We start from the raw sequence: 27,728 nt of genomic DNA on the forward strand, positions 1-27,728 counted from the left end.
CCCTTTTCTTCTATTTTGTTTTGTTTTTACCTTTTATTTACTTTACATTTTCTGTTTTGTTTTGTTTTCTATTATTGTACTTTTAGTAAAATAGTATCTAAATTAGTATTTCAACTTAGTCCATAGTCACAAGAAGTCTAGTCCTCAAATAAATTAGTTTGACATTTAATTAATCACAAAATGTTTTTAAAATAATTGTTTTGCTGTTGTTTTATTCATCTTATAGTATTTAAACATTTTATAAAGATGTGGCTTCTCCACCATAATTACCTATACAATATTTGGTTCACTCCGAACATTTTAGTTTTAATATTTGAAAACTTTTATTGTTCGCTTGCTTTTGGATTTGAATTTGAATCGGTTTTGAACTAACGTGGGATTAACAACAGTAACCGTGGTGATGTGGCAACATTAACGTGGGATTACTGTAGCTTGATTATCCGGGCGTCACAGGTACCCATTACCCGCATACCTGGCGGGTAAAAACCCTATTAGGGTAAGGGTATGGAATAAATGATTACCCATGGGTATATAAATAGAAAAATGTTAAACCCATCGGGTATAGTGGGTACGGGTATGGGATGTCATAACCCATAACCGTGTACCCATAGACCCACATAAAATATGTTAAGTGGGCCCTTACTATTCATTTATCTAATTTAATTTCCCATAAAATGAGTCTAATCCCATAGCCATTGACTACATGAGTAGCCCACGTTGGCAGTAGCTACATGGTAAACATGGGTGGCCCGGTAAACATGGAAAGGAAACATGTAATGGTAGAACGAATCCCATAAATCTCTCCTTCTCTCATAGATTAACGTGATTAGGTGATGGTGAATAATGAATACGTGTGATCACAGCCCATATTTAGATAGATATCCTCCTCATCTCCTCGTATCATTTCATCTCCTCGCCTCCTCGTCCATCGGCTATCGCTAGTCGCTGCCGCCAGCGCGTCCAGCTGCTCACTGCCTCGTCATTGCTAGCGCCTCCAGTCACTCGGACACCATGGACCTTGCGGATGAGGACCACAGCTTGTGTCTGGGGAGGACTGAGGGGGTGGCAAGCGGGAGCCCGGAGTAGGGAGCTCGCCGAAGATGTCCTCAGAAGACATAGAATCTGGTATCAGGATAGATGAAGGAGATTTCAATGATGTTCTTGTTTGCTCTAACATTGTGAAGGATCAAATTTCTAATAGTACGTTGTATGAGGAGATTATGAACAGCTTATCGTACAAATTAAATAACATTGCTGGCTAATACTTGCAAGGTGCACGTACGATTTGCCGAATATATATCTGGATAGTATTACCATTTCCTGATTCATGACTAATAACAAGTCGAATCTTTTGAGGATCGGTATCCCCGAGTTGTTACTAAATTATTGCAGGCCCAGATCTCCTTCTCTTTGTATATCACAGCAGACCAATCTAACAATCTGTGTGGCTCTACCGATCTTTTAAAACGGGGGCTGCAGGGAGTGCAATATCGATCAAGATATGCCAAGAAAAGATGAGACATCTAAGCAATCAACCAGTGCAGGGGGGACGACCTTCCTTTTGCTTCCGGGATGGACAGGAGCTCTAGGTGCAGTCAGTGCGTGGGCTCAAAATCTTTTGTGCCATTATTTTTTATGATCGGATGACGATATAAGATGCTATCAATGATCAAACAGGGAAAATATGGACCTTTTACTGCCAACAATGCTCACTAAAATAAAAGGTCGACAATCGATGAATAGTAGATCGGAAGTTTTTCCCGCAAAAAATGAAAAAATAAATGGTTAGTTTGATAAATGCCACTTGAGTTCTGGCGATTTCGAGAAATGCCACTGCAATTTCTAAACTTCAAAAATGCCATTTCTAGTGGCGTTTTTCAAAGTTTGACATTTTTTAAAGTTTGAAAATTGCAATGGCATTTCTCGAAATTGCTATAATTCGAGTGGAATTTATCCAATTAACCCAAAAATAAAAGGATGAATAAGGAAGAATGTACTGATTAACAAAGTCTCATCTAACTTCAATACCATTAGATTCTTGCATAAAGAATTTTGCGGACCCCCCCCCCCACCCCCACCCCCGCGCGGCCGCCCTTTCCCATTTTTTACAGTCTTTGGTTGAACTACCTAGATGCATGTAATTTTATAGGTGGCATAAACTTCTTGGAAAAAATAAGAAAGAAAATATAGCACTAATAAAATTACAAATGCACTCACTCGCAATAATAATAATAATTGCAAATGCACTCGAGCAATAATCTGTCTTTACCTTTTTTTTGAGAAATGAGTGTTATAGATGGGAAATATCAAACCTGAAATCACACGAATGAAGACGAACAAAAACTGGATCCAAATAGATCCACCGAAAAACCAAGACCGACCGAGTTACATGTGATCCGACGGAGACTTACCTCCACACATCCTCCGACAATGCTATTCACACCATCGGGACAGGGATAGAATGTGTGAGACATTGTTCCTATTAAGGGACATCACCACCACCACGCAACCCCAACCAAGACATTCAACCTAGAGTCTTGCTATGCGTACGACTCTTGCTTGTCCGATTTCATACGACATAGCAGATCAAGCCGTTCAACTCCTGATCCAAACGGCAGCACACCACTAGATTAGGCATAGTGCAACCACAGTAGTTCCGTTCAACCTAACAAAAACAAGAACAGAGCCCCTCCCGCCGGCGAGTGGTCGAGATCTTCCGCACCTCCGCAGCCCAAAGGCCATCGGAGGTGGGGCGGATCGGCGGCGGCGCTGGCGGGAGGAGGAAGGAGACTTTTCTTGTGGAGGAGGATTCAAAATCTTTCTCTACACATTAACCTAAGCCTTTTGAGCTTTGAAAAAGGAAAATCAAGTCTGAGATATATAAAAACATTGAACAAGCTAGCATACCCCGGGGACCGGTTCAACTCAGGCATCCAAGCCAGCTAGCTAGCTACTCTGTTTAGGAAGTCATTGACGACTAATATTTTTCCTTAATCCGGTCCAGTGGGTAAAACGAAGCATCCAGCTGACGGGTGCCTTGAGGATTTTGCTGTGGTCTGATGTGGTGTGTGCGAGAGAGGTTGACCGCCAACTGATCCGGCGGTCAAAGGCCAGGATCCTCCTCCATTGCTCCCACTCTAGAAGGTGTTTTGACCCGCAAAAAAATACGTAAAATATAAATAAAAATCGAAGGTGTTTTGACCCCTGCCAGTGGTGCAACTCGCAGGCACCCTGCTCCTTTCCTGCTGATGAAAAGGATGTCAGTCGCGTCAGTCATGTCGAGTTCAGGTTCGGTATTATGTCGATTCGAGTAATTAATTATGGGGTTTGCTATATGATAGGAGTACCGCTTGCTTTTAATTTCAAGAATAAGAACCGCTGCACTGATCTGGACACACGCACGTATCCGCGTTCTGTCCGTCGCCGATACGACTCCTTTGCTCGTGAGATGTTTTGGGCATCGCCACTGTGCTGCTCCAGTTTGCTCAACCCAAGGCCAACAGAGAGGCAGCTTAACATGGAAGATAAATTTATAGGGAGCTGAACTGCCCTGCAATTATCCTGGATTATTAACATCGAGTCCACTGGACCAACCTGTGGCGTCGTAGCTGGAACTGGAAGGGGCCAGCTGTCCTTCGGCTGCAATTGGAAGTAGCCCTCCTGCTCATGGGCTGCAAAATGGCCCCGACAGCTAAATGCAGCAAGTTCATGCGGCAACTTGGGCACCCAGCCGAGCCATGCGGTGCGATGGAAAGGCCGGGGATCCGCACGAGCGCCACCACCCGCCCTGGAAATCCATAGTCGGATCGTGTAGTAGGTTTTGGCACCATGGAAACGACGAGCTTCGCACGGCTGATATGGGTACGTGACAGCCATCGTCCGATCAGGGCGGATTTTACTTAGTTTATTTATTAAATGATGACATGCCGTGATCCCGACCGGAAAGCGACGATCCAGCACTTCTCGCATGGGATCCGCCATGGAACACCAACTGTTCCAGGTGCAGGGCGGCCAATGCCAAGCGGCGTTTCCAGTTTCGGAATCGAGTTTTGCCGAAAGCCCATCGCGGAAGAGCCCTCGCAGCTAACCCGTTCACACTCGTGCAAGGCAAAGCTGCCGCTTGTTAGCGACGCCATTCTAATTTCAGCTGCTCCTTTTCCGTTTGGGAAAAGTGGCGCGATCTGTAAAACTTTTGACGGAGTAAACGTGATTAGTTCTTCAGTTCCAGTAACCTCCGGGAGGCCCACTGCGCATCATGGACATGGGATTACTTAGAGCAGCGAGGTTTACCTGGTCTTACCAGAACCAGGAACGTTTCCGTTTTGAACCTTTCAAATCAAAAGTGAGGAATTAGAATGAGAGTATGTATATGAGGTGTAAAAGTAGATGATGGACCAAGTTCCTCCATTCCCGCCCTGTTTTCTGTCCGGTCAGTGATTACTCGGATTTGTACTGAATATTTTTGTTAAGAAATTATTGGAAAGGGGTGATAGCCCAGATGTAAAAAAGAGATGATGGACCAAGTTTACCATGCAGCGAGTGATACAACACTTCTATAGCAAATATACGCGCATACACTCACCCTATGAACGCACACGCACACATGCACACGCACACCATATCCCTATGAGCAACTCCGAGAGACTGAACCGACCTATTATCTTGAGATTTTACGAAGTCACTTTAGGCGCATCGTAGTTTATGGGAACATCTCCTCCTACTAAATGCGCATCGCCGAAAAATTTGAAATAAATCCAGAATAAATGCGAGTACCAGAACTTGAACCCTGGTGGACTGAGATACCACTATCCACCTAACCATCCAATCACAGGTTGGTTCACAATCTGAAATATAGTTCTTTCTTTTGGGGCAAATTTTTTGAGACACATGAGGATTTTTTTTTTTGAAAAAGGCAGAACAAAGTAACCAGACTACTATTAAAGCCCAATAGGTCAACAGAAAATTCATTCAAACTCAATACCGGTCTACGCGGTCCACAGACAAGCAAGCCGAGCCCATAATATCCATACAGCCCATCGATCCGGCCTGTACCGACCTCGAGGCCCGAAGAGATAAGGGAAGCGGGGCGTAAGAAATTAGAAACCCAAAAATCAGCGACTGGATTTTCCTGGCCCGAAACAGCAAGGTCTCTCTCGCGCTCGCCTCTCTCCTCCTCGTCTTCGGCGGCGGCGATGCTGTCCGGCGACGTTCCCCCGAACCAGACCGTCTACTTCAGGAACCTCAACGAGAAGGTCAAGAAAGAAGGTATTCTTCACCCGGCCGCTTAGCGTCCCGCCGCACCCGCTGGCAAAATCCTTCTCCTAAAACCCTAGCCTCTCGATCCAGGCTGTTGCTCGCCCGCGCCTCGCTTTTGGGTTGGTAGGATCTCTGCTGTGGACTCTCGAGAGATGAAACGTCCATAGTGTCAAATGCTGGCCGTAGGAGCTGATTGAACTGCCCGATTTTGGTTCCGTTTCATGCTTTTGCTGGAACCCGTGTTTGGCTAAGTCCGTCTCATCCTTTTAGGAAACTCGCGCTCTCTGCAAGCTGTGTCAGAGCTTTGAAGGGGCAAAGTTATTGGCTCCCTCTACAGTATGTATTTGTAATTTCCAAGCGAGCGTGGTCGTATATGTCTAAAATCGAGTTTGCATAAACAATAGTTCTACTGTTCTAGGTTGTACTATGCTAGTAATTTCAGTTGGTTCATGCTGTAACGTGTCTCGTTCTTTCCTGCAGAGTTGAAGAGATCACTTTATGCATTGTGCTCTCAGTATGGAAGGATAGTGGATGTCGTGGCCTTAAAAACTCATAAACTGAGGGGGCAAGCCTGGGTGGCATTCAGTGAAATTACAGCGGCTACCAACGCTTTCCGGGGCCTACAGGACTTCGATTTTTACGGCAAAAAAATGGTGAAGCATCTCCACTTCAGCTTATAATGTCAAGGTGTTTTGTTTACTTTTTATTCTCGCCGTTCTCTTCTGTGCATAAGAGAAGAGAAGCATGGTGGGTATGTTTGGTCCAAAACAAGCAATCTGTTTCTGATTATCATAAGTGGGCAATTTAGTCTTCCTATGATGGTCCTTAGATTTGCATTAGCAGTTTAGCACAACAATGCTCCACTTCAAAGTCTCCGCTGGTAAATTTTTGTACAATAAAGTTATACCTTGAGTGTAAGTCTTGTGTTTTGTTTGCAATCTGCAGAGGCTTGCCCATGTGTGCTAACCCAGAGTTCTTTGCCTAACTGGTACAATTATGGCGACATTTAGGTTGCCACATACACTATGTCACTTGCCTAAGTTTAGGTATGGCGAAATTGTACGTGATCTGTGAACCAAACCCGCCCATAGAAAATACAGCCTTGTAGCCTTCGTCTTTTACAATGTTTTGATTAACAGTTTGTAGAATACTGTGGATAGACGATAGACGTTTGTTCTTCAAATGGTGCTAGCATACACTACTTGCGCTTAGGTTATACTGGTTACTCTTTCACGAATCATATGTCCAGATGATCTCTGACTAGATGCTGAAGCACGTAATCTTTATCTATCTACTCCTTAGTTGTTACTCCAATTTGAATCTATTGTTTTAACCTGTAAGTAAAACTGTGTCGCATTAATAAACAAAATTAGTGTTAACAATACCATGGTTGACAACTTACTTTTTTCCCTTCCCTTATGCAGCGGGTACAATATGCAAAAACAAAGTCTGACTGTTTTGCAAAAGCAGATGGGTCTTATGCTCCTAAAGAGAAAAGGAAGAAGCAAGAGGAGAAAGGTATTTCTAATTGTAGATTTTATTTTTGTTTTAGTCTACACTCTACACTACAACTGCCTGTTGAGATAATAACCTAGCAGCAATCCTAGTTGGATATGTTGGGTTAGTACATCAGGGGAGCCAAAATGATGATAACATCTACACTAGTGTGCATATTAGCTTGCTTTTCGGTTCTCGAAATCAGAACCTGCCCTGTTAGAACATATAATTATTCCTATGGAGATTAATGCTGCTTTATTTAACCATTTAAGAATAACTATAATTGCCCATTTAATTATGTAGTCTAAGTTCAACTATGATGTATGATAGCATCCACTTACACTCTGTGTTATTTAAATTGGTGCCAATAACCCCTTCACACCCCGATCTTGGGTGCCTTTTATTTGCATGTTATCATTCTCAGCAATTGATCCAATGTGGTGTCAGCAGGTGTGCTGATGCGTTTTAACATTTTGAAAGTGTACAAAACAAGTATTCTGAAATTTACCAAGGTAGGCAAATAACGTAAAATGACCACCGACCTTATCATGTGGCTTTACTACATCACCACATCTGTTTTCTGATCACTCCCCCTAGGCCCCTCCTCCCTTTTGGCATGGCCAATTCTTGTGGTGGATCATACATGCTGCTGTCTGTTGCTTGTGCCAAAGGTTAAATAACCCCGGGAAAAAACGCGCTCAGTGCAGGCCTGCTACTCTGTTTTTGCCGAAATCTGGGGTCTAGGCTCCTGGCAAAGCCCCCACTGTGTGCTGCAGCGGCCTCTAGCTACATATCCCAGACCCTCCACCCTGCCGCAGCGCAACTCCTAGACTCCTGTGCGATGCCTAGGCAGTCTGGGCTGTAGGAGCAGGTTCGCCACCCGCCTAAAAAACCGTGCTTCTGCCAAGAATGCTTGCTATCCATTCACTTGCCTCGCTCGCTGCCTCATTATACTGAGGCCACCAAAGCATCCTGTCACCTTGGTTCCTGCCTCATTAGTCGTATTGTTTGTGTTTCAACAATGTTCAAAAAAGCGGTAAGCGTAAGCGGAGCGGAAGGCCACAGCTTAAGCGCAGCTTAACCGGGATTAAGCGTTTTATAAAAATTGACCAGAATTTGGCTGTTTTTGAATAATATGCACAAGAAAACAGCAGACATAGCACATAGGTAACTGAAAAATCTGAAATAGCATATAAGGTTGAGGTTTAGTGGTTCACACACCACAACAAATAGCCAAATAACACATAAGGATAAGGTTCAGTGGTTCACACAGCAAGCGTAAATGCATAATATTGTCTTAGAATGAGCATATAGGATAAATGGCAGCAGCCAAGCAGCAGCAGCCAAGCTGGATGCAGAGCAGAAGCCGCCGTCACAATGCTCTCTTCTTTCCCCTCCTTCTAACCCAGTAACCCTAGCCGAACAGGCCACTTTTGGGCCAGGCCTTATATATCCCCCTTTCCCCCTCCCGCCTGTGTCTATTTCAGCTCCCGCCTGACTTTTGGGCCCGCCTTCTTCGACTTTCCATCGCTTAAGCGCGCTCAGTGCACGCTCAGCCAGCGCTTAGCGCTAAAGCGATCGCTAAATCACGCTTTTTTCCGCTCAACACTAAGAGTTGCGCCTAGGCCAGAAGCGAAGCATTTAGCTGTTGCTCAGCGCTTAAGCACCGCCTAAAAACGCTTTCTTGAACATTGGTTTTCAACAATGTGAAATGGCATGGAATGATGGAATGCACACACTGGCGTCCATTTCATTCGTGTAATGGTAAGATCAGGTAAACAATAGACAAAGAAGGGTATTTCAGCACAACTTTCCATAGACACCAGAGAGGGAGTGCAGGCGATCTGACTTCCCAGTGACACTAAGATTGATGTGCTCTGAATAGCAATGGGTCTTGGGTGTTGGCAGCTTGAGGTCCTCCATGAGATGACCTCTAACTCATTCAGTAACCTTGAACCTAGAACCTCTAACTCATCTTCGATGCCATTGTTACTGCACTTGTCGTGGGCGCTACCGCTCTACCTGAAGAGTGGTTTCTGGAGAGAAAAGGGATGGAGGCAGAGGTGGCCATGACTGTTGTTGGGTCCTGCCATTCCTTTATATTGATTTCTGTTTTAATTTAAGACACATGTCATTGACATGCATGCCTTGTAAGCACGGGAAAGTATCTGCTAAAAAACCAAGTTACGACAGAAATTCCGTGAAAAATTTCTTTCGAGAATTCTAAAAAGAACTGTATGCTTCAAAGGTAATACTCTATCGTGTAAAATTTCAACTTCAAACTTATCTATTTGGGGGGAAGGAATGAAATCATTACTGAACTTGTTTTTTCCCTACCACCCAAATGAATTTTATTTTGTACTTGAAATTTTAGATGTTTATTATAGAACATTACCTCCCCATCATATTTTGTTTTAGAATTTTCGGTAGCTTGGAAATATGTTTTTTTTTTTGCTTGGTTTTCACTGGTTTCCACTGTAACGTAGTTGCCACCGGATATTTTTCTTTGTAAGCACATATCTGTGGATGCTGCCATAGTCAATTTTATGAACTGATGTTTCTAAGATGTGGTAAATTCAGAACAAGGGTGTTATGCGCTCTCACTTCAACTGTTGTAGGTGACGAAATAGATGGGTACCATACTTGCTTGAAATGAGATGACTTGAATAGTTCAATGGGCATAAAATGCACCTTTTCCTTATTTTACTGTTTGAAGTGTTCAAAGTGTGTATTTATATACTGCTCATTGCCTCTTATCCCCCCTGTAGCTGCTGAGAAAAAACGGCGAACTGAAGATGGACAACAACCTGGCGCTAATGCTCCTGTTGCCCCAAGCAATGGAACTGTAAGTTCTTGGTTTAAAGCCACACTTTGGTTTCTATTTGTTGTTTAGCCATTGGTATTGTATGCCAAAAATTCGCAAATTGTACTAGCCTTACTGTAGATATGAAGTGATGTGTTTGTCTATGTAGTATGTTGGACTTGTTCACCACAAAGCCTGCCTTCCTTTTTTTTATTTTATATGTAGAAATTAGTTTTTTTAATAGTATAGAAATGTCAGACAATATATGCTTGCTGTCTAAAGTGTCTGAGTGTGTCACTCGTTTTTCTTTTCTATCAAAAATTTCACCGACAGAACCTGAATGATCTAGTCACTATAACTACTGTTAAGCTGATAATGATTATCCTTTTAACAATTAACATTCTTAATCAGTTTGCTAGATGGTATGGTACACCTTTATTTACTAGGGTGTCTCTGAAGTTTATGTGTAAGCATTCAACTGCGACCAAGCATCTATAAATGCATCATGTCTAGCTCTGCAGACCTCGTTATTATTTGTAGTTGCTCCTTCGTCTGAAGGGTGTAAATTGGACCTACCATTTTTTTTGGCTATAACCAAAATATCGGTCTTTGTTTGGACGAGGGCCAACTTTTTGGCATGCCAATGCTGCTTTCCCAACTCTAGTTCATGTTTAGCCAATGTTGGCCAATCCATAGCAGGCAACCTTTCGCACCAATCAAACACACTCGCAGTTTCGACCTCAGTGAAGTTTTCCTTTGACAATGTATACCTCTAAAAGTTTGTAGTAGTTGAGCTGCAAGTTGGTGCTGATATCGTATTCTGTTATGTTTCACTAGGGCACCAGGCCTGCTAGAAAGCTGATATGGTTGCCTACCTAAGCGTTATGTCAGAAACTAATCTGACTTGAGCTGGCTGGTCTACTTGAGTCATGGATTAATCTGAAATATTTTCAGTGTCTTTGAGTTGGAAGATAGTCTTGTCATACGTTCCATTAATTTATGTTTAGGTATGTTAGCTCACCAATGCCGTGAGCACTCTGCCTGTACTGACCTAATCCTACACAAAGATATTCAACCGTCTTAACAGTTCCTAGTCATGCAATGCTCATACTGTCCTGTTAAATTGGGGAGTAGTTGTTAGTGAGATATCATATCTTGCTAGCATCAAAATCTTTGTTGAATGCAGCATCGCCTTCATGAATGATATATATGTGAACAAAACCAAGTATTAGTGTACTTATTAGTTTGCGATTAACATTTAGCGGTGCTGGAATTTTGATATGCAACTTTGAGATTCTTTTTGAAGTAATTTTGTTAACCTTTTCTACTTGTGCAGGGTCATCAACCTTCTCGTTTTGCCAAGCCTCCGCAAGAGCCAGCTGCTCCGCCGAACAACATCCTCTTCCTCCAGAACATGCCGGATCAGACCACGAGCATGATGCTCCAGATCCTGTTCCAGCAATACCCTGGTTTCCGGGAGGTGCGGATGATTGAAGCCAAGCCAGGCATTGCTTTTGTGGAGTACGAGGATGAGAACCAGTCCATGGTTGCAATGGAAGCCCTCCAGGGTTTCAAGATCAGCCCAGAGAACCCAATGGCCATCTCATACGCCAAAAAGTGAAACGATCCATGTGATCTCCAAACCGGCCAAAAGAAATCTGTAACTGTAAGATTTTCCACCCTAAGCTTTCAAGCTGCTGTGCTGTGCTGGCTTTCTAACCCTGTATTTCTTGGAAGTGACTTGCTTGTTGTTTAAGAAGTTAAAAGTATGTGCTACTTTAAATCAGGTTTGGCTCTACGTTTTCATGTGAACCCGGGTATTGTCCTTGTCAAGTCTGGTATCGTGGCCTATGCATGATCATTTTCTCTATCAATCTACAGTGGTAGGAGAAGTTAACAAGACATGGACGACGTACCCCTCGCTTAAAAGGCAAGAGAAAATCATCAGGCCTATCTATATCCTCCTGCCTCCAGTCCATGGTCAGAGATGAATGAATGAGGTGTATATTCCAGTAATATACATTTTGGCCAGAAATCGAAGTAGTTGCCGGCATGATGCCTGATGGTTGAACAAGTATTTTAGTAGTGGGATGGTTGGTTTGGTGGCCTGTTTTTTGTTTAATGGGAGGCGTGCGTGCCGCCTTGTACCACTACTGCTTTGCAATTATGGGATTGCTGTTGCATTCGTGGCCCTCAAATTAGGTGCGTATCTCCCCGTTGGCCGCCTTGTATGAGTAGCTTTGAAGTCGAAGAATGTACTGTAGTATGTGTGCATGGTCGCCATGTTTCTTTCTAGTGGAGGGAGGTGGACGGCTAGCAAAGGCAGGCGAAATTTCCTTTCTTAAAGGAAATAGTTCCCTCTGTGTTTGTGCTCGCTCGCTCGGGCAACCTATGCTGGTCCTACGCTTATGCTGGCTGGTTGTTACAAGGCTACAGATAGTGTGCTGTGGGGTTGGGGACTTTGTAGGGTGTTGTGGTTGGGCACCGTTTTGTCCTGTCAAAATCTTGTAGCCTACCGCGCTTGTGAGTCATGTTTTCGTCGTGTAACGACACCATGTGACACGTAAAAAGGCATCAAACTAGCTGGTTTTGCCCTGTGACCGTTGTCTCTCGTTGGATTTGGATGCCCTTCCTGATTCTTACGGGATTAAACAGGCTTGTAAGTGAAAATCTGAATAATCACACGGAGCAGGAGCTGCGTAAGTAAATTTTACTCTGCGCAAGTGCAAAGGTGCTCATGGGAAGCTTGGCGTTGGCACTCGGCAGTTAAAACTGCCTTTGCAGACGGCGTGGAAAGTCATTCCGAAACCACCTTCGAACTTAGTTACGCACGGGCACGGCAGTGAAGGGGATCACACTTAACAAGTTCCGCTGCAGGAATGGAGTACCAAGCATCATTGTGCATTAACAAGTTCACATGATGCACTAGGCCGACTATGTGCGGGCCCCTCGTTGCCGCGGAGAGCAAACCAAGAGAGAGAAACAGCGCAATTAGCTACGAGTAACCCTTTTAATCTCGCTCCCTCCCCTGAGATTTCTCTTTTCTCTCTCTCTGCTTATGCGCTGAGCGCCCTGGAAGTACGAGAAAGAGGCACAGGGAAAAACAGAAAGACCACCGCCGCAAACAACACCGGCCACGCCGAACCTTTTCAGGCTTACATTTAGCGGCAGGCACCAATCCATCCAAAACTGTAAAGCCACCGGGACAGGAGGATCCTCCTAGACCTCTGCGCTCCTGCCTCTGCCTGAGCCACCGGGATCGGCAATCAACCCAGAAAAGCTGCCATTGCTGCTGCTGCAGGAGCAGCAGGAGGCGGGAAGGGAGCTCCCGGCCGGAGCAACCAAGAACAACAATGCCCCTGTCAAGGCACACGGTGGCCAACGAGTACTCCCTCGGCGGCCGCGACCTCTACAAGCGGGCCGACCAGCACGACCCCGAGGCCGTCCTCGACGGCGTCGCCACCGCCGGCCTCGTCGGCCTCCTCCGCCAGCTCGGCGACCTCGCAGAGTACGTCCATGCTGCTCCCTCCCTTGCTATCTCGGATTTCTTTCTTTCCTTTGAGTCTCTCTCTTCTTTTCTTCTATCCCATGAATTCTTGCAAACGTTTTGGATTGTTATTGTTTTTGCGTCATGAATCATCAGCATTGCTGGGTCAGTGGTGTTGACAGCAGGTAGATCACCTAATGCTTTTCTTTTGAACAAATTCGGTGGTTTTCAGACCCTTTTTCGGACCAAGTAAAGTAGGTGATTGATGTATGGATTAGCGCCCTTGACTTCGAGGTGGTTAACTGTTGTTGTTGATAGTCTTGTCCTTGCTAGGCAACAGAGATCAGTTTCTTTTTCTTGGTTGTGATCAAGCACTCTCTTGTCATCATATAACTTCCACCATTATTCAATCTTATGTTCCCATTCATGTACTGGTAGAAAAAAAAAACTTTGATTATTCTATAGAGCCTCAAGGTTGAAGCAATGACAATACAATACTGCTCTAAAAGTAACCAGAGTTTGACCCCTAAGAATCTAGAATTACGGCGTGCTGAATCACAAATTGTTCTTGGGATCGATGGAGACGATCATTGGCTTTTCCGTTCTTCATCAACTTCAGATTTTCTTTCTTTTATGCTTTTTTATGCGAGGGGGTTCAGTACAAGTGTACAACTCAGCTATAATATCCTTGTGTTTGGCTTCAATGTTTCAGAGGTTCTTGAATTGCACTCAAGCCACATGTTAGGACATAGTACTAGTTCACTCTCCAGTGTTCTTAGTCTTATGATCTTTTGGTGTAGCAGTGGTAGGATCAAGTACTCTACCAGGTCTAGGGCGTAGGTGGTAAGGGAAGGATGGAGGGAGACGTGGCGAGGATCGGGCGCGCCGGCGGCAGGGCGCCGTCGCGGCTAGGAGAGGGGCGGCGGCTAGGGCTGTTGGCGGCTAGGGTTCCGGCTCCTCAGGGAGCCGGGCAATAGGAGATAATATTCTTCTTATTGCTTGCCTTCAACAAGAGTCTTACAACCTATATTTATATCCTAGATAACTTGTAGAAGAATCAACCTAAGATAACTTGCCTAAGATAACTTGCCTAATCTGAAAATAAAAACTAAGATAACTTGCGGGCCTAAGCCGGCCGGCCATAACACTTCTCCCCGCCTGCACAAACAGCTCGTCCTCGAGCTGCAAGGTGGGGAAGCGCTTGCTTGAACTCTTCGAGGTAATCAACCAGCGTCAAACACCTTCTTGACATCTGGGGCGGCCAGGTCAGCGGCGACGACGTCCTTCGGAATGTAGTCTGCCACCTCCAGGTAGAAGAGTCGCGGGCAGGCGTGGCCGGGCTTGTAGGGTTCGTCGCAGTTGAAGCACAACCCTTGGCGGCGACGCTCGAGTATCTCAGCTGGGGTGAGCCGGCGGAACGGGCGCCCCGCGGTCGCGGCAAGGGGTGCCGCAGAAGCCTGCACAGGCCGACCCTGCACGGAATCCGGTCCGGGTAGCGACCCAGTAGTCTGGGACGGTGATTCCTGCTGGATGGCCACCGCGCGGCACTCGAACGCGCGGGCGTAATACATGGCCGACTGGAGATCCTGGGGTCCCCGAAGCTCCACGTCCATGCGGATATGGTCCGGTAGACCGCCCACAAATAACTCGGCGCGCTGAGTGGCGGAGACGCCCGGCGCGTGGCACGCCAGGGCCTGGAAGCGGTCGGCGTAGTCCTGCACCGTGGATGTGAAAGGTAAGCGGCCGAGGGCCGCCAGTCGGCTCCCGCGGATAGGAGGCCCGAACCGGAGGAGACAGAGCTCCCGGAAGCGCTCCCATGGTGGCATGCCGCCCTCGTCCTGCTCGAGGGCGTAGTACCAGGTCTGCGCTGCGCCTCGAAGATGATAGGACGCGAGCCAGGTGCGATCCGAAGCGAGCGTCCGCTGCCCTCGAAAGAACTGCTCGCACTGGTTGAGCCAGTTGAGGGGGTCCTCCGTGCCCTCGTAGGTGGCGAAGTCCAGTTTGGCGAAGCGAGGGGGTGTCGGCCCGCCGTGCCCGGGGGCGGCCGTAGTTGCCGCCGGCGCGTATGCCGGGTCGGGAAGCGCCGGGGCGTAGTTCGCCGAGCTGGAGGGGTGATCAAACCGCAGGGAGGGCGTCGGGTGTTCCGGCGCCGTGGAGTAGACCGGCCCCGAAGACGAGCCGGTCGCCCAAGCGGGGATCGGCGATGGTGACGGTGGAAACTGCACCTGGTGCAGGGGCCGACCCGTAGCCCTAGGCGCGGGTGGTGGTACTGTCGATGGCGGCGGCGCCTGATGGAGCTGCACCGGCGCCTGCGGCGTGGGGGCCGGCGGTGACGCCGGAAGAAGCTGCTGGGTCTGGCCCTGCTCCGAGGCGCCGGTGCCCAGGTTAGGGCTGGGCGGGGCCGGTGGAGGACCCTGCTCCGAGGCCGCTGGAAGGTAGGGCGCGACGGAGGACGGCGCGGCCGGCGCGGTCCAGGTGGGCCACTGCGGCCCCGTGGTGGCGAGAAGTGGCGGGGCTGCCGGCGCGATCTGCGGCGGCCACTGCGCCCAAGGCGGCGGTGCGGCCGCTGGGGCGGGGAGCGCCGGGTAGCCTCCGGTGACGGCCCCCGGTGCCGAGTACCACGGAAGCGCCTGCTGACCCGCGGCCATGGCTGGATGGAGTCCGGTGATGGCCCCCGGTGCCGAGTACCACGGAAGCGCCTGCTGACCCGCGGCCATGGCTGGATGGAGTGGTGGGGGCGGCCCGTACGGACCTGCCAGGTAGAGGCGGATCCCTTGAACCGCGGTGACGAGGTCGTTGAGGACGCCCGCCATGGCCTCCGGCGTGAACTGTTGCGGCTGCGGGGGAGGTGATGGCGGCGGCGAGTGTTGGACGGGGGCCTGTGGCTGCCCTTGGCCCGGCGTGGTGCCGGGTGCCGTTAGGACCGGCGCTGAGAGCGACGCAGTGGTGCCCGCCGAGAGCGAGGCCGTGACGCCCGGCGCAGAGGCGGCGGTGGTGGAGGAGTTGGCGGGCAGCGGTGGTGGTGGCGGTGGAATTGGCGGAGACATGGTTGAAACCCGGTTACCTGATACCAAATTGGTAGGATCAAGTACTCTACCAGGTCTAGGGCATAGGTGGTAAGGGAAGGATGGAGGGAGACGTGGCGAGGATCGGGCGCGCCGGCGGCAGGGCGCCGTCGCGGCTAGGAGAGGGGCGGCGGCTAGGGCTGTTGGCGGCTAGGGTTCCGGCTCCTCAGGGAGCCGGGCAATAGGAGATAATATTCTTCTTATTGCTTGCCTTCAACAAGAGTCTTACAACCTATATTTATATCCTAGATAACTTGTAGAAGAATCAACCTAAGATAACTTGCCTAATCTGAAAATAAAAACTAAGATAACTTGCGGGCCTAAGCCGGCCGGCCATAACAAGCAGTGGCATTTAATTAGTAAGCACTTTTCTTCTGAGACGAAATTTCTGCAGCCACTTCAATTTTTAGCTATAACGTACTAGTACAATTATAGGAAGACGCATCAGAATTCATAACTTGACGTCTTGACCATGATGCCATCGTATGGCATCATCATTCGTGAGCAGATTTGCGGCAGAGGTGTTCCACGGGCTGTATGATGAGGTGATGACCGCGTCGGCGCGGGGGCATGGTCTCGTGCTCCGGGTGCAGCAGCTGGAGACAGAGTTGCCACTCCTGGAGAAAGACGTCTGTCAGAGAGATTACCTGTACATAGCTTCTAACAGGGGTGGGTTCAGCACTGTAAACCTGCATCTTTGGACTGCTTGTAGTTTTTCTCTTTTTGCTGCACTGAGATAACGTTGCCATGCTCATGCAGGAGTTGATTGGCATGCGAACCTGAGGGTGGACCATGGGGTTGTGACGACGGGCGACACGCCTTGCTTCATCATGGATTCCATCAAGCAGTGCCATGGGCCTCCAAGATTGTTCATGCTTGACAAGTATGATGAGTTTCTGTCTTTTGTGAATTGGAGGTGGTGAAGCGATGTACTTGTGTTTATGAAAGTTTGGTCAACTTTCAGGTATGATATTGGCGGCGAGGGAACGTGCATGAAGAGATACTCAGACCCGGCCTTCTTCAAGACAGATTCCGCATGTTCCAGAATGCTGCAGGAAGGAATGAGAACAGAAAGAAGACCAATTAGAACCATGGTAATCAACTGTTAATCTCTAGTGCTGTTATTGCATTAAGTTCATATGCACTAGTTCACTCAGTTGTAATCTTTGTTGATATAACCCTAATAGCGTAAATCAGAATAACATTCTGGACTGAAAGTTTCTTGTGCTAACTGTTTATCTGGAAAGGATATTCAACATATTTTGTTCCTTCCTTTTGCAGGAGATCAGGCCGAACCTGCAGAATGCTGAGATTTTCAGAGCTTCTGATGGAGCCAACAATGACTCAAGGTACACCCCCATCCCCCATAAGAACAACAAAAATCTTCTGCTAAGTGTAACTTTATTATTCTCTGTTTATTCCTTCTCAAACAAACTTACCATTTCCCTGCATAGGTTCAAGACTGATTTATCGGGTGAAGTGTTGGATGAAGTCCCGACAAGGCGGCAAAGACTGAAGCACCGACAACTAAACGGGACCGTGTTCCGAAGCTTCAGACCGCAGATGCAGGATCTTTATGAAAAGGCTTCACCAGAGGAGAAAACCTTCTCCATGGATCGATCAGAGGTGCAGATATCTTTCACCGACTCACCCGACACAAACGTCGAAGAGAGAGATATCATGGTGGACACTTCCAGCACCACTGAGAAGGGCAAGGAAGGCTACTACGCCACAGCACGCAAGAGGAGGTCGACTTCCCAAGAAACACCGTCAAGCTGTTCAGCAGGAAGCAGCAAGGGATACAGCTCTGAAGTTGATATTTACGTGGACACACTCACCACAATGGGGTCTGAAGTGGAGACAGACTCAGAGCACAGGGACCATGGTGGACAAGGTGCCTTTGCATTAGGCAAGATGTGCTCTGATGCTCAGGGCGCCGCCGTCTCCAGGTCTAGTACCTTCAGTAAAAAGGAGGACTCTTGCTCTTCAGATGTTGGCTCAGGAAACAGAGACGAGGCTGATCACTCCGAAGGAGATGTCACTGTCTGTGTAACGGAAGCCAAACTTGTTGGTGGTGAACACGAGAGGACTAGCTCGTTGGAGGAATTGTTTTCACAAGAAAAGCCGGTTTCTTGCGAGCATGAGAGGACTGTTTCCTTGGAGGAACTGCTTACTGGGGACATACTTCTTTCAGAGCCTGATACAAGGGAATTAGCTACCGAGTCCAGTGGTAATGCTATTGTGAGTAATGCTACATCCGATGGTACAGCTGATGCTACTAAAAGGGCCAAGGGGAACAATGTTTCGGCCATTTCCTTCAAGAAAACAGCGAGCAAGAGGTGTGTCGAAAGCATGGAGCTGTTTGCCTCAAAAGTCGGCATTCTGCCCAGGAAACTCTCCAAGAAGCATGACCCATTCTCTGATTCCCTCCGTAACATGGCAAAGGAGCTGCTTGAGCTCAAGTGTGATGGCACTCAAGATACTGACTTGTATGAGTTTGAAGCGAATGGCGATGGATTCGACGTCAAGTGTCGGAAAATGGCTCACCCTCCTATTGAAACCATGGAGGAAAGTTTCAGGAAGAGCATTTCTTTTGATTCACCCCAAGATGATGTTGGTTCAAGGGAATGCCAGCTGGAAGTAGTGGATCAAGAGTCAAACCATGAGGTTCCAACTGCTGACAGTCCACAAGATTCAGTGCCTGATGAAAATGGTTTTGAGCACATCGATGTCTACCTGACAGACATCGTATCACCGAGTCCCAAAGAAGATGGAGAAGAGGAAGAAGAAGACGATGAAGAAGAAGAGGAAGGATGGGCGGTTGCGGCACCTGATGAGCATTCATCTGTTGGCATGCTCAATCATGCATCAGAGCTTATTCAAGAGCACACTGAGGATATACATACCGAAGGTGCTTCTGAAAATGCATCTGATATGGGTGAAGATTTGAAAGAAGTGTGCATTTGCGAAGAGCGTGTGAACGTGGAAGATGCTGATGGATGCAGTGAATCTGATGAGAATGCATCGGAGGACGAAATCACAGAGAACATAGGAGAGCATGTGGCTCTAGATGATGTGATCTCCTCGCCGATTTCATCCAAGCAATCTGATGATCCTTGCCATGTAACTCCATTCACTCTCAAAGATGCAGATATTGCAGTAGCAAGTGAAGGCCCAGACAACTACAGCACTGAAATGGAGCATGTCACATTGCTGGAAACAGTCGCGGAAACGGGACTACCTAAAGTTGTGACTGAACAAGTAGTCAGCAGTGAGGCTGCCTTGCCAGATGATGAACAGTGCTGTCCACATCCAGAAACTAGTTTACCACAAGATACAGTTCTCGGTAGCTGTGAACTTCTAGACCAAAATGAGCAACTGCAACTGCACAGCTCATCTATGATGTCTGCCACTCCAGATCCAACTGTAAACACAGGGGAAATACATGAATTGCATGAAGAACCGCCTAATCCATGCAACAGCATCAGCACTGACATTTTTGCAGATCAATTGGCTCCGGACTCCACTGATTTGCCGCTGCCCAGCATTTCAAGTTTTGATTGGATGCTTAGTGGTTTAATGAAGAAGTCATTGAACGTGCTTCCTGCTCCATCAAGTAATATAAATCTACAAGAGATTAGTTCTTCTGAAGATACTGAAGAAACACCACCACTTCCACCTCTTCCGCCGGTGCAGTGGCGAGCGACCAAGCTTCAGACAGGATCCACATCTTTATTTGCAAAATTGGGGAGACCACCAAGGCCAAAACCTCCAGTGAAACAGCTAGAAAATGAAAATAACTCCTCACCAGGCGAAACAAATCAAGAATCTGAAAATGTTCAGGAAATAGGCTGGAACAATTGTTTTAGTTCGCAGAAGGAAATGGCACAGGCAACAACACTTTGTAGTGAGACTCGGACAGATCTGTTACCTGAGAGTGATTCTCAAGAAAATAATGTCCAAGAAGGATACAAAGAGTGTGATGTGCAGTCTTCTAATCTATTTTGCTCATCAGAAGTCAAGTGCAACACAGACGTTACTTCAGTAGGCGACGACATGCACACTTTTAAGCCGCCTGAGCTTATAGTAATTCCAGAGGAGGCTTGGTCTGAGCTCGTAGATATGAAACCGATACTGAAGCAGGAGGAAGAGAGAAAACAACAGCTCATAAATGGAGTTTCTGATTGCAGTAGCATTCATACCAGTGGTTTGCCAATTGAAAAGACCACTGTGGAGCATGAAAGCTCTGACCAAAAGGAGGAATTGTCAGCAGCAGATAGCAACACAACTACAGATTCAGAAGAAAACAAACCAAATGGGCTTCCTTGTCAAGATGATATTCAGAATCCTGACTTCTCAGTGCAGCAGGAAGATAAATCCAATGACATGGTTAGGGATTTCTCTTCAGCATTAGAAGAGGAACTAGCAAAGTTGCCTGCTCATTCAGTGCCAGAACTACCTAGATATCCTCTGCTTCAAGTTATTTCTCATGATAGAAGCATGGTATACAATATAACTACTCCCTCCGTTCGGAATTACTTGTCGCAGAAATGGATGTATCTCGACGTATTTTAGTTCTAGATACATCCATTTTCGAGACGAGTAATTCCGAACGAAGGGAGTACTTCCATGTTCTGCGTTTTTTCCCCACCACTTTAAGGTCATCACCCTGAGTATATTGACTTAATTTTTTCTTTTCATGTTTGTAGCTGAGAAAGGCTCCAACTTTGGTTCAGCCATCAAGTAAGCTTTCAGATGAGAAGAACACAGTGCTGGATCAGATAAAGAACAAGGTAAGCCTTCACCCTGCACATAAATAACATCGTTGTTCAGCTAGATTATATCTTTAATATTAACATGCTTTGTTTGCAGACTTTCAACTTGAAACCGGTTGTTACAAAGAGACCAAATGTGATGGGTGGTCCAAGAACAAACTTGCAAGTGGCGGCCATTCTCGAGAGGGCCAACGCGATTCGCCAGGTTAAACCCTCTCGCTTCATCGTGTATATATCTTGCTAGAAGTTTCAGCTGACAGTAGCTTTATCATATGGCACGGTACCGAGATGACACATTCTTCTTTTAAAAACAGGCGGTTGCTGATGACGATGACGAGGATAGCTGGAGTGAGTAGCTTTCCTCAGAGCAATTTGGCGGCTGATGTTTCACATGTTATGCGCAGGTCTTGTGCTCGTGTTCTTGCATGAAGAAAATGGTAGAATATATCAGTAGTCAAAATGCACCTTTTTCTTCATCTCGAGAACACCATGCCAAGACAGTTTGATCTGTGCTAGCGTATTTTGACGTTTTCGGGGCATGCCATATGTTTATTATCTTTTGATGTGCCTCCTGAAGTTTGATTTTTGATAAGGACTGTATGTGTACGCCCATAGACTAGTGTGATTGTTGTAACTTGAGTGTATATAGAAGAAGCAAAAGTGCACATTTTGTCTGGTCAAAACCAAAGTCTTCTGAAGCCAAGGAGACCCGTTGTCGCCCTATCTCTTCATCATTGTCGCCGACCTACTGCAACAGATGATCCAGCAAGACTACAACCTTCTACATCTTAGCCACCCTCTGTTCTCACACCTGTCGCCAACAATTTTGCAGTACGCCGATGACACTCTCATCATTACCAAGGCTTCGAACGACGCATCCATACAGCTAAAAAGCATACTCCACAAATTCGCTATGGCAACTGGCCTCACTATAAACTTCACAAAAACCACGTTTGTACCTATGTTCGTCTGCCCTGTTCTCGCAGCCGACATTGCCACCACACTGCAGTGCACGACCTCCACCTTCCCGCAAATTTATCTAGGACTACCCTTAGCACCCACACGCTTACCTACTAATGCTTTCCTCCAAATCATAGAACGATGCCGGAATTTTTTGACAGGCTGGCGGGCCAAACTTCTCTCTAAGGGCGACAGAATTATCCTACTGTCGGTTGTACTCGACTCCGTCCTGATCTACTTTATGTCTGCCTTCCTTATTCCGAAGAGTGTTCTAAAAACACTAGACTCGATTCGACGAGCCTTCTTTTGGGCCGTAGAGGAAACCTGCACTAGTGCACAATGCTTAGTTGCCTGGAAAAATGTATGCAAACCAAAAAAGTTTGGGGGTTTAGGCCTGAAAAATCTTCATCAGCAAACAAATGTCTCTTGATGAAATTCTCTGTAAAAGCACTGCTACCAGACCAAACGACTTGACTAGATTGGATCGCCCTGCACACTAATGCTTTCATCGCTCCACAAAATAGTCAGTCCTTCCTCTGTGATACTATCAACAAAACAACTACCAACGCTTCATGCTATCTCATTTGTACTCACAAAATAAGTTGGCCCTGGGAGCATTTTCAATTGGGAAGAGTTAGCCCGAGTGTTTACCAAAACATTCGAGGGCACCTGCAAGCGACCTGCTGGTTTGGCAGAATTGCAGCATTATGTTCAGAAATAGAATGAGACTTTGAGAGACTATATCCAGAGATGGACTACCCTTCATCACACAGTGGAGAATGTGTCAGAGCACCAAGTAGTTTGTGCCTTTAAAGAAGGCGTTCGCTACAGAGAGCTCAACCTGAAGTTCGGTCGGACCGGAGACATGTCTCTGACTCGGATGCTGGAGATTTCCACTCGATACGCTAACGACGAAGAAGAGGACCGACTCCGGAGCGGCAAGAACAAATCAGTTGCCCAAGATACCGGAGGAGGAAACTCCAGTCGGAAGCAAAAACAAAAAGCTGAGTCTGCAGGTCCTGTTGAGGCAGCAGTTTTGAATCAAGGAAAGTTCAAGGGGAAGCCTAAAGGGCCTTGGACCCCTAAAAAAGTGAAATCTCAAGCGGGAAATGATGTGCTTGATTTACCGTGTCATATACACACTAAAAAGGATGAAGAGGGAAATTTGATTCTTCCCAAGCATACCACTCGACAGTGTCGACTCCTGATTCAGAGTTTCCGAGAGGGCCAGCCCAGTAAAAAGGACAAAGAGTTTGATAAGGAGGAGGACAAAGAAGAACATGGAGGTTACCCCAATGTCAATGCCACTTTGGTGATTTTTGCTGACCTCGAGAGCAAAAGTCGACTGAAAGTTATTAACAGAGAAGTAAGCATGGTTGCTCCGGCAACGACGACATATTTGAAGTGGTCAAAAAACCCTATTACATTCGACCAGTCCGACCACCCAACACACGTTGCTACCCCTGGGCGGCAAGCGTTGGTGGTCGACCCAGTCGTTGGGGGCACTCGACTAACCAAGGTTTTGATGGACGGTGGCAATGGCTTGAATATACTATATGCTGAGGCCCTCCGAGGGATGGGCATTCCGATGTCCAAGCTCAGTGAGAGCAACATGAGATTCCATGGTGTCATCCCAGGAAAGAAAGCCGACTCACTCGGTCAGATCACTCTTGATGTGGTTTTCAGTGATTCAAAGAATTACCGCAAGGAAAAGTTAACGTTTGAGGTGGTGAATTTTGACAGTGCCTATCATGCCATTCTAGGCAGACCTGCTTATGCTCATTTCATGGATCGACCGTGTTATGTGTACCTCAAGTTGAAGATGCTTGGCCCCAGAGGCGTGATCACAGTCACTGGAAATCGGCAGAGAGCAGAAGATTGCCTCCAGAAGGGCTCAAAGATCGCCGATGAACATATGGCAACAGTAGAAATGCAAGAATTCCAAAAGAATGCAGATCCGACTGATTTGTTGCGTACCAAGAGGCCTGCTTTAGAGTTCCGCATTTCAGTCGTCTGGTGAAACAAAACCGGTTCACATTCACCTGACCGATCCCAATGCGCTCCGACCCATATCTCAACAACACTTGACGGCAAATAGGAAGAAGTGCTCATCCAGTTCCTCCGTGAGAACTGGGACATCCTCGCATGGAAACCATCAGACATGTCGGGTGTACCCAGGGGACTGGCTGAGCACCGTTTGCGAGTCAACCCGAAAGCAAAACCTGTTAAAGAGCATCTCCGTCGGTCCGCCGCGGAGAAGAGTAAAGCAATTGGCAAGGAGGTGGCTCGGCTTCTGGCTGCTGAGTTCATCCGCGAGATATACCACTCCGAGTGGCTCGCCAATGTTGTTATGGTCCCCAAGAAAGATAAGTCACTTCGAATGTGTATTGATTTTAAGCGTATCAATCAGGCCTGCCCGAAAGATAATTTTCCTCTGCCCCGCATCGACCAGATAGTCGACTCAACTGTGGGGTGTGAGCGATTGTCCTTTTTGGATGCTTATTCCGGGTACCATCAGATCCGACTGTATGGACCCGACGAAATAAAAACAACTTTCATCACCCCATTTGGGTATTTTGCTATGTTACTATACCCTTTGGCCTCAAGAATGCTGGTGCCACGTTCATGCGCATGATTAAGAAGTGCCTGCTCACTCAAATCAGTCGGAATGTGGAAGCATACATGGATGGCATCGTGGTCAAGTCACGCAAAGGTTCCGACCTACTGACTGACCTCGCCGAAACCTTTGCCAACTTAAGAAGATATGATATCAAGCTCAGTCCGTCAAAATGCACATTCGGAGTCCCAGGTGGGAAGTTACTCGGTTTCCTGTTTCCGAACGAGGAATCGACGCAATCCCAGAGAAGGTTGGCACAACCCTCCGAATGAAACGCCCTGTGCATGTGCACGATGTTCAGAAGCTTACTGGTTGTTTGGCTGTATTGAGTCGATTCATCTCATGCCTCGGTGAAAAGGCATTACCTCTTTATCGACTGATGAAGAAGTCTGACAAGTTTGAGTGGAATGATGAAGCTGAAGCAGCGTTTGAAGAGCTCAAAGCCCTGTTTTCCACCCAGCCGGTGCTTGCCGCTCCAATCAACAAAGAGCCTTTACTGCTTTACATCACAGCCACTGGACAAGTTGTCAGCACGGTGCTCATGGTTGAGCGGGAAGAAGAAGGCAAAGCCTACAAAGTTCAGCACCCTGTGTATTATATTTCTGAAGTCTTGACTCCGTCCAAGCAGAGATATCCTCATTATTAGAAGCTTGTTTATGGAATTTACTTGATCACGAAGAAAGTTTCACACTACTTCTCAAACCACTCGATTTCAGTCGTCAGCGACGCACCATTGTCAGAAATTTTGAACAATAGGGATGCGACTGGTCGAGTGGCAAAATGGACGATCGAACTCCTTCCGTTGGATATCAAGTTTGAGGCAAAGAAAGCCATCAAGTCCCAAGCAATAGCAGATTTCCTCACAGAGTGGATTGAGCAGCAGCAACCGACTCAGATTCACTCGGAGCATTGTACTATGTTCTTTGATGGTCCAAGATGTTGAATGGCTCTGGTGCAAGAGTGGTTTTGGTATCCACAAGAGGCAACAAGCTCAGCTATGTCCTCCAGATTCACTTTGATTCTTCAAATAATGAAGCTGAGTATGAGGCACTGTTGTATGGGTTACGTATGGGAATTTCACTCGGTGTCCGACGCTTGATGGTCTACGGCGACTCAGATTTAGTGGTTAATAAAGTAATGAAGGAATGGGAGATCAGGAGTCCAGCAATGACCGATTATTGCAATGCAGTAAGAAAGCTAGAGAAGAAGTTTGAGGGGTTAGAGCTCCACCACATACCCCGAATCAAGAATCAAGCCGCTGATGATCTGGCGAAGATAGATTCCACTCGGAAGCCTATCCCTAGTAATGTGTTCTTGGAGCATCTCCACACCCCGTCAGTACAAGAAGATCCCTTCAAGGAAGAGCCCCCGCAACCGATAAGTTCAACCAATCTGACTGAGATTGAAGTCCCAACTGTAGTCGACTTGGTCATGGAAGTTTTAGTGGTCACGCCCGACTGGACGGTGCCATATATCGCGTACCTGCCCAGGCAGGAACTCCCAGAAGATGAAGATGAGGCCCGCCAGATCGTCCATCAATCCAAAGCTTTCACCATGATAAGAGGGCATCTTTACGGGGAAAGTGTCATAGTAGTGGCTCATCGTTGCATCTCCCTAGAAGAAGGTCGAATGATTTTAAATGAGATTCACTCGGGGACCTGTGTTCACCATGCGTCCTCTCAGACCATCGTGGCCAAAGCATACCAAGCAGGATTCTATTGGCTGCGTGCAAATGAGATGGCAAAGGATATAGTCGACAAGTGCACAGGCTGCCAGTTCTACTCCAACATGTCTCACAAGCCTGCATCCGCCTTGAAGACTATTCCACTCATCTCGCCGTTCGCAGTCTGGGGGTTGGATATGGTTGGACCCTTCAAGATCGGCAGAAGTGGTTTCACTCATTTGCTCGTGGTAGTCGACAAATTCACCAAATGGATCGAAGCCAAGCCTATCAAGAACCTTGACTCAAGAACTGCTATCAGTTTCATCAAGGAGTTGATATTTAGATATGGAGTCCCTCATAGCATTATCACAGATAATGGCTCCAACTTTGATTCTGATGAGTTCAGGGCGTTTTGTGCTTCCCAAGGCACTCGGGTCGACTACGCATCTGTTGCGCACCCATAGTCGAATGGGCAAGCAGAAAGGGCGAATGGTTTGATCCTTCAAGGGCTGAAACCCCGACTGATGCGCGGCCTCAAGCATGCTGCTGGAGCTTGGGTGACTGAGTTGCCATCCTTCTTATGGGGATTGAGAACAACTCCGAACCGGTCGACTGACTGAACCCCTTTCTTCATGGTGTATGGTGCTGAAGCTGTGCTTCCGAGTGACTTACTGCACAACACTCCCCGAGTGGAACTCTTCTCAAAAGCTGAAGCAGAACAGGCACGCCAAGATGCAGTTGATCTCCTGGAGGAGGAACGTGAGGTGGCTCTGATCCGATCGACCATCTACCAACAAGACCTACGTTGATTCCATGCCCATAATGTCAGAGGTCAAGCATTCCAGGAAGGAGACCTTGTGCTCCGAGTGCATCAGAAAGGACCTCACAAGCTCGCTCCGGCCTGGGAAGGTCCCTTCATCATCACCAAGGTGCTCCACAACAGGGCGTATCACCTCTACAATTTAGACAAGAAAGAAGACGAGCCACGCTCGTGGAATGCGGAACCGATCCGCCGTTTCTATACCTAAACCACTCGGATCGACGAGTTGTAATAAGAATCCTTCAGTTTTCTTATCAAAGACAAGATTTTTGCAGTATCTTAATGATTGTTTTCCCGTAAACACATGTGTCCAAATCCCCCAGTGGGCGGCTTAGCCACGAACCTGATTCGCCTAAGTTTCAAAATCACTCCGAGTGAAGAGAAACACTCTCACTCAGAGGCTTAGCGGCGAACCTGATTCGCCTAAGTTTCAAAACCACTCCGAGTAAAGAGCAACCCTCTCACTCGGGGGCTTAGCCACAACCTGATTCGCCTAAGTTAAAAAACCATTCCGACTGGAGAGCAATCCTCCCACTCGGGGGCTTAGCCGCGAACCTAATTCGCCTAAGTTAAAAAACCATTCCGAGTGGAGAGCAATCCTCCCACTCGGGGGCTTAGATGCGACCCCGTACTCACCTAAGTTAAAAAACCATTCCGAGTGGAGAGCAATCCTCCCACTCAGGGGCTTAGCTGCGACCCTGTACTCGCCTTAAGTTAAAAAACCATTTCGAGTGGAGAACAATCCTCCCACTCGGGGGCTTAGCTGCGACCCCGTACTCGCCTAA

The 27,728-nt window shown here is 47.1% G+C and overlaps 2 protein-coding genes across 4 annotated transcripts; both read left to right on the top strand.

Moving 5' to 3' along the window:
• Window positions 1-5,093: 5,093 nt before the first annotated feature.
• LOC119296376 (U2 small nuclear ribonucleoprotein B''-like) lies at window positions 5,094-11,741 on the top strand. Of its 2 annotated transcripts, XM_037574774.1 has the most exons (6): window positions 5,094-5,265; window positions 5,737-5,909; window positions 6,681-6,774; window positions 9,522-9,598; window positions 10,893-11,222; window positions 11,344-11,741. In XM_037574774.1, exons 1-5 carry the CDS (start codon window positions 5,193-5,195, stop codon window positions 11,175-11,177), a joined length of 702 nt encoding a protein of 233 aa, XP_037430671.1. In that variant the 5' UTR covers window positions 5,094-5,192; the 3' UTR covers window positions 11,178-11,222; window positions 11,344-11,741. The 2 variants fall into 2 exon arrangements, with proteins under 2 accessions (XP_037430671.1, XP_037430670.1); XM_037574773.1 differs by lacking the exon at window positions 11,344-11,741 and having other exon boundaries at window positions 10,893-11,342.
• Window positions 11,742-11,878: 137 nt separating this feature from the next.
• LOC119296375 (SCAR-like protein 1) lies at window positions 11,879-21,548 on the top strand. Of its 2 annotated transcripts, none has more exons than XM_037574771.1 (9): window positions 11,879-13,064; window positions 16,617-16,777; window positions 16,868-16,991; window positions 17,073-17,202; window positions 17,390-17,457; window positions 17,563-20,611; window positions 20,818-20,901; window positions 20,981-21,088; window positions 21,198-21,548. In XM_037574771.1, exons 1-9 carry the CDS (start codon window positions 12,910-12,912, stop codon window positions 21,237-21,239), a joined length of 3,921 nt encoding a protein of 1,306 aa, XP_037430668.1. In that variant the 5' UTR covers window positions 11,879-12,909; the 3' UTR covers window positions 21,240-21,548. The 2 variants fall into 2 exon arrangements, with proteins under 2 accessions (XP_037430668.1, XP_037430669.1); XM_037574772.1 differs by having other exon boundaries at window positions 17,563-20,497.
• Window positions 21,549-27,728: the final 6,180 nt, after the last annotated feature.

The sequence above is a fragment of the Triticum dicoccoides genome, chromosome 4B (assembly GCF_002162155.2).
Source record: "Triticum dicoccoides isolate Atlit2015 ecotype Zavitan chromosome 4B, WEW_v2.0, whole genome shotgun sequence".
NCBI lineage: Eukaryota > Viridiplantae > Streptophyta > Magnoliopsida > Poales > Poaceae > Triticum > Triticum dicoccoides.

Bases quoted from the DNA above. Each gene is read 5' to 3' on its own strand.
- LOC119296376 (XM_037574774.1), top strand. From the start codon at position 5,193: ATGCTGTCCGGCGACGTTCCCCCGAACCAGACCGTCTACTTCAGGAAC. The intron at 5,910-6,680 runs GTGAAGCATCTC...TCCCTTATGCAG, and splicing joins ATTTTTACGGCAAAAAAATG to CGGGTACAATATGCAAAAAC. The intron at 6,775-9,521 runs GTATTTCTAATT...TCCCCCCTGTAG, and splicing joins GAAGAAGCAAGAGGAGAAAG to CTGCTGAGAAAAAACGGCGA.
- LOC119296375 (XM_037574771.1), top strand. From the start codon at position 12,910: ATGCCCCTGTCAAGGCACACGGTGGCCAACGAGTACTCCCTCGGCGGC. The intron at 13,065-16,616 runs GTACGTCCATGC...ATTCGTGAGCAG, and splicing joins CAGCTCGGCGACCTCGCAGA to ATTTGCGGCAGAGGTGTTCC. The intron at 21,089-21,197 runs GTTAAACCCTCT...TTTTAAAAACAG, and splicing joins GGGCCAACGCGATTCGCCAG to GCGGTTGCTGATGACGATGA.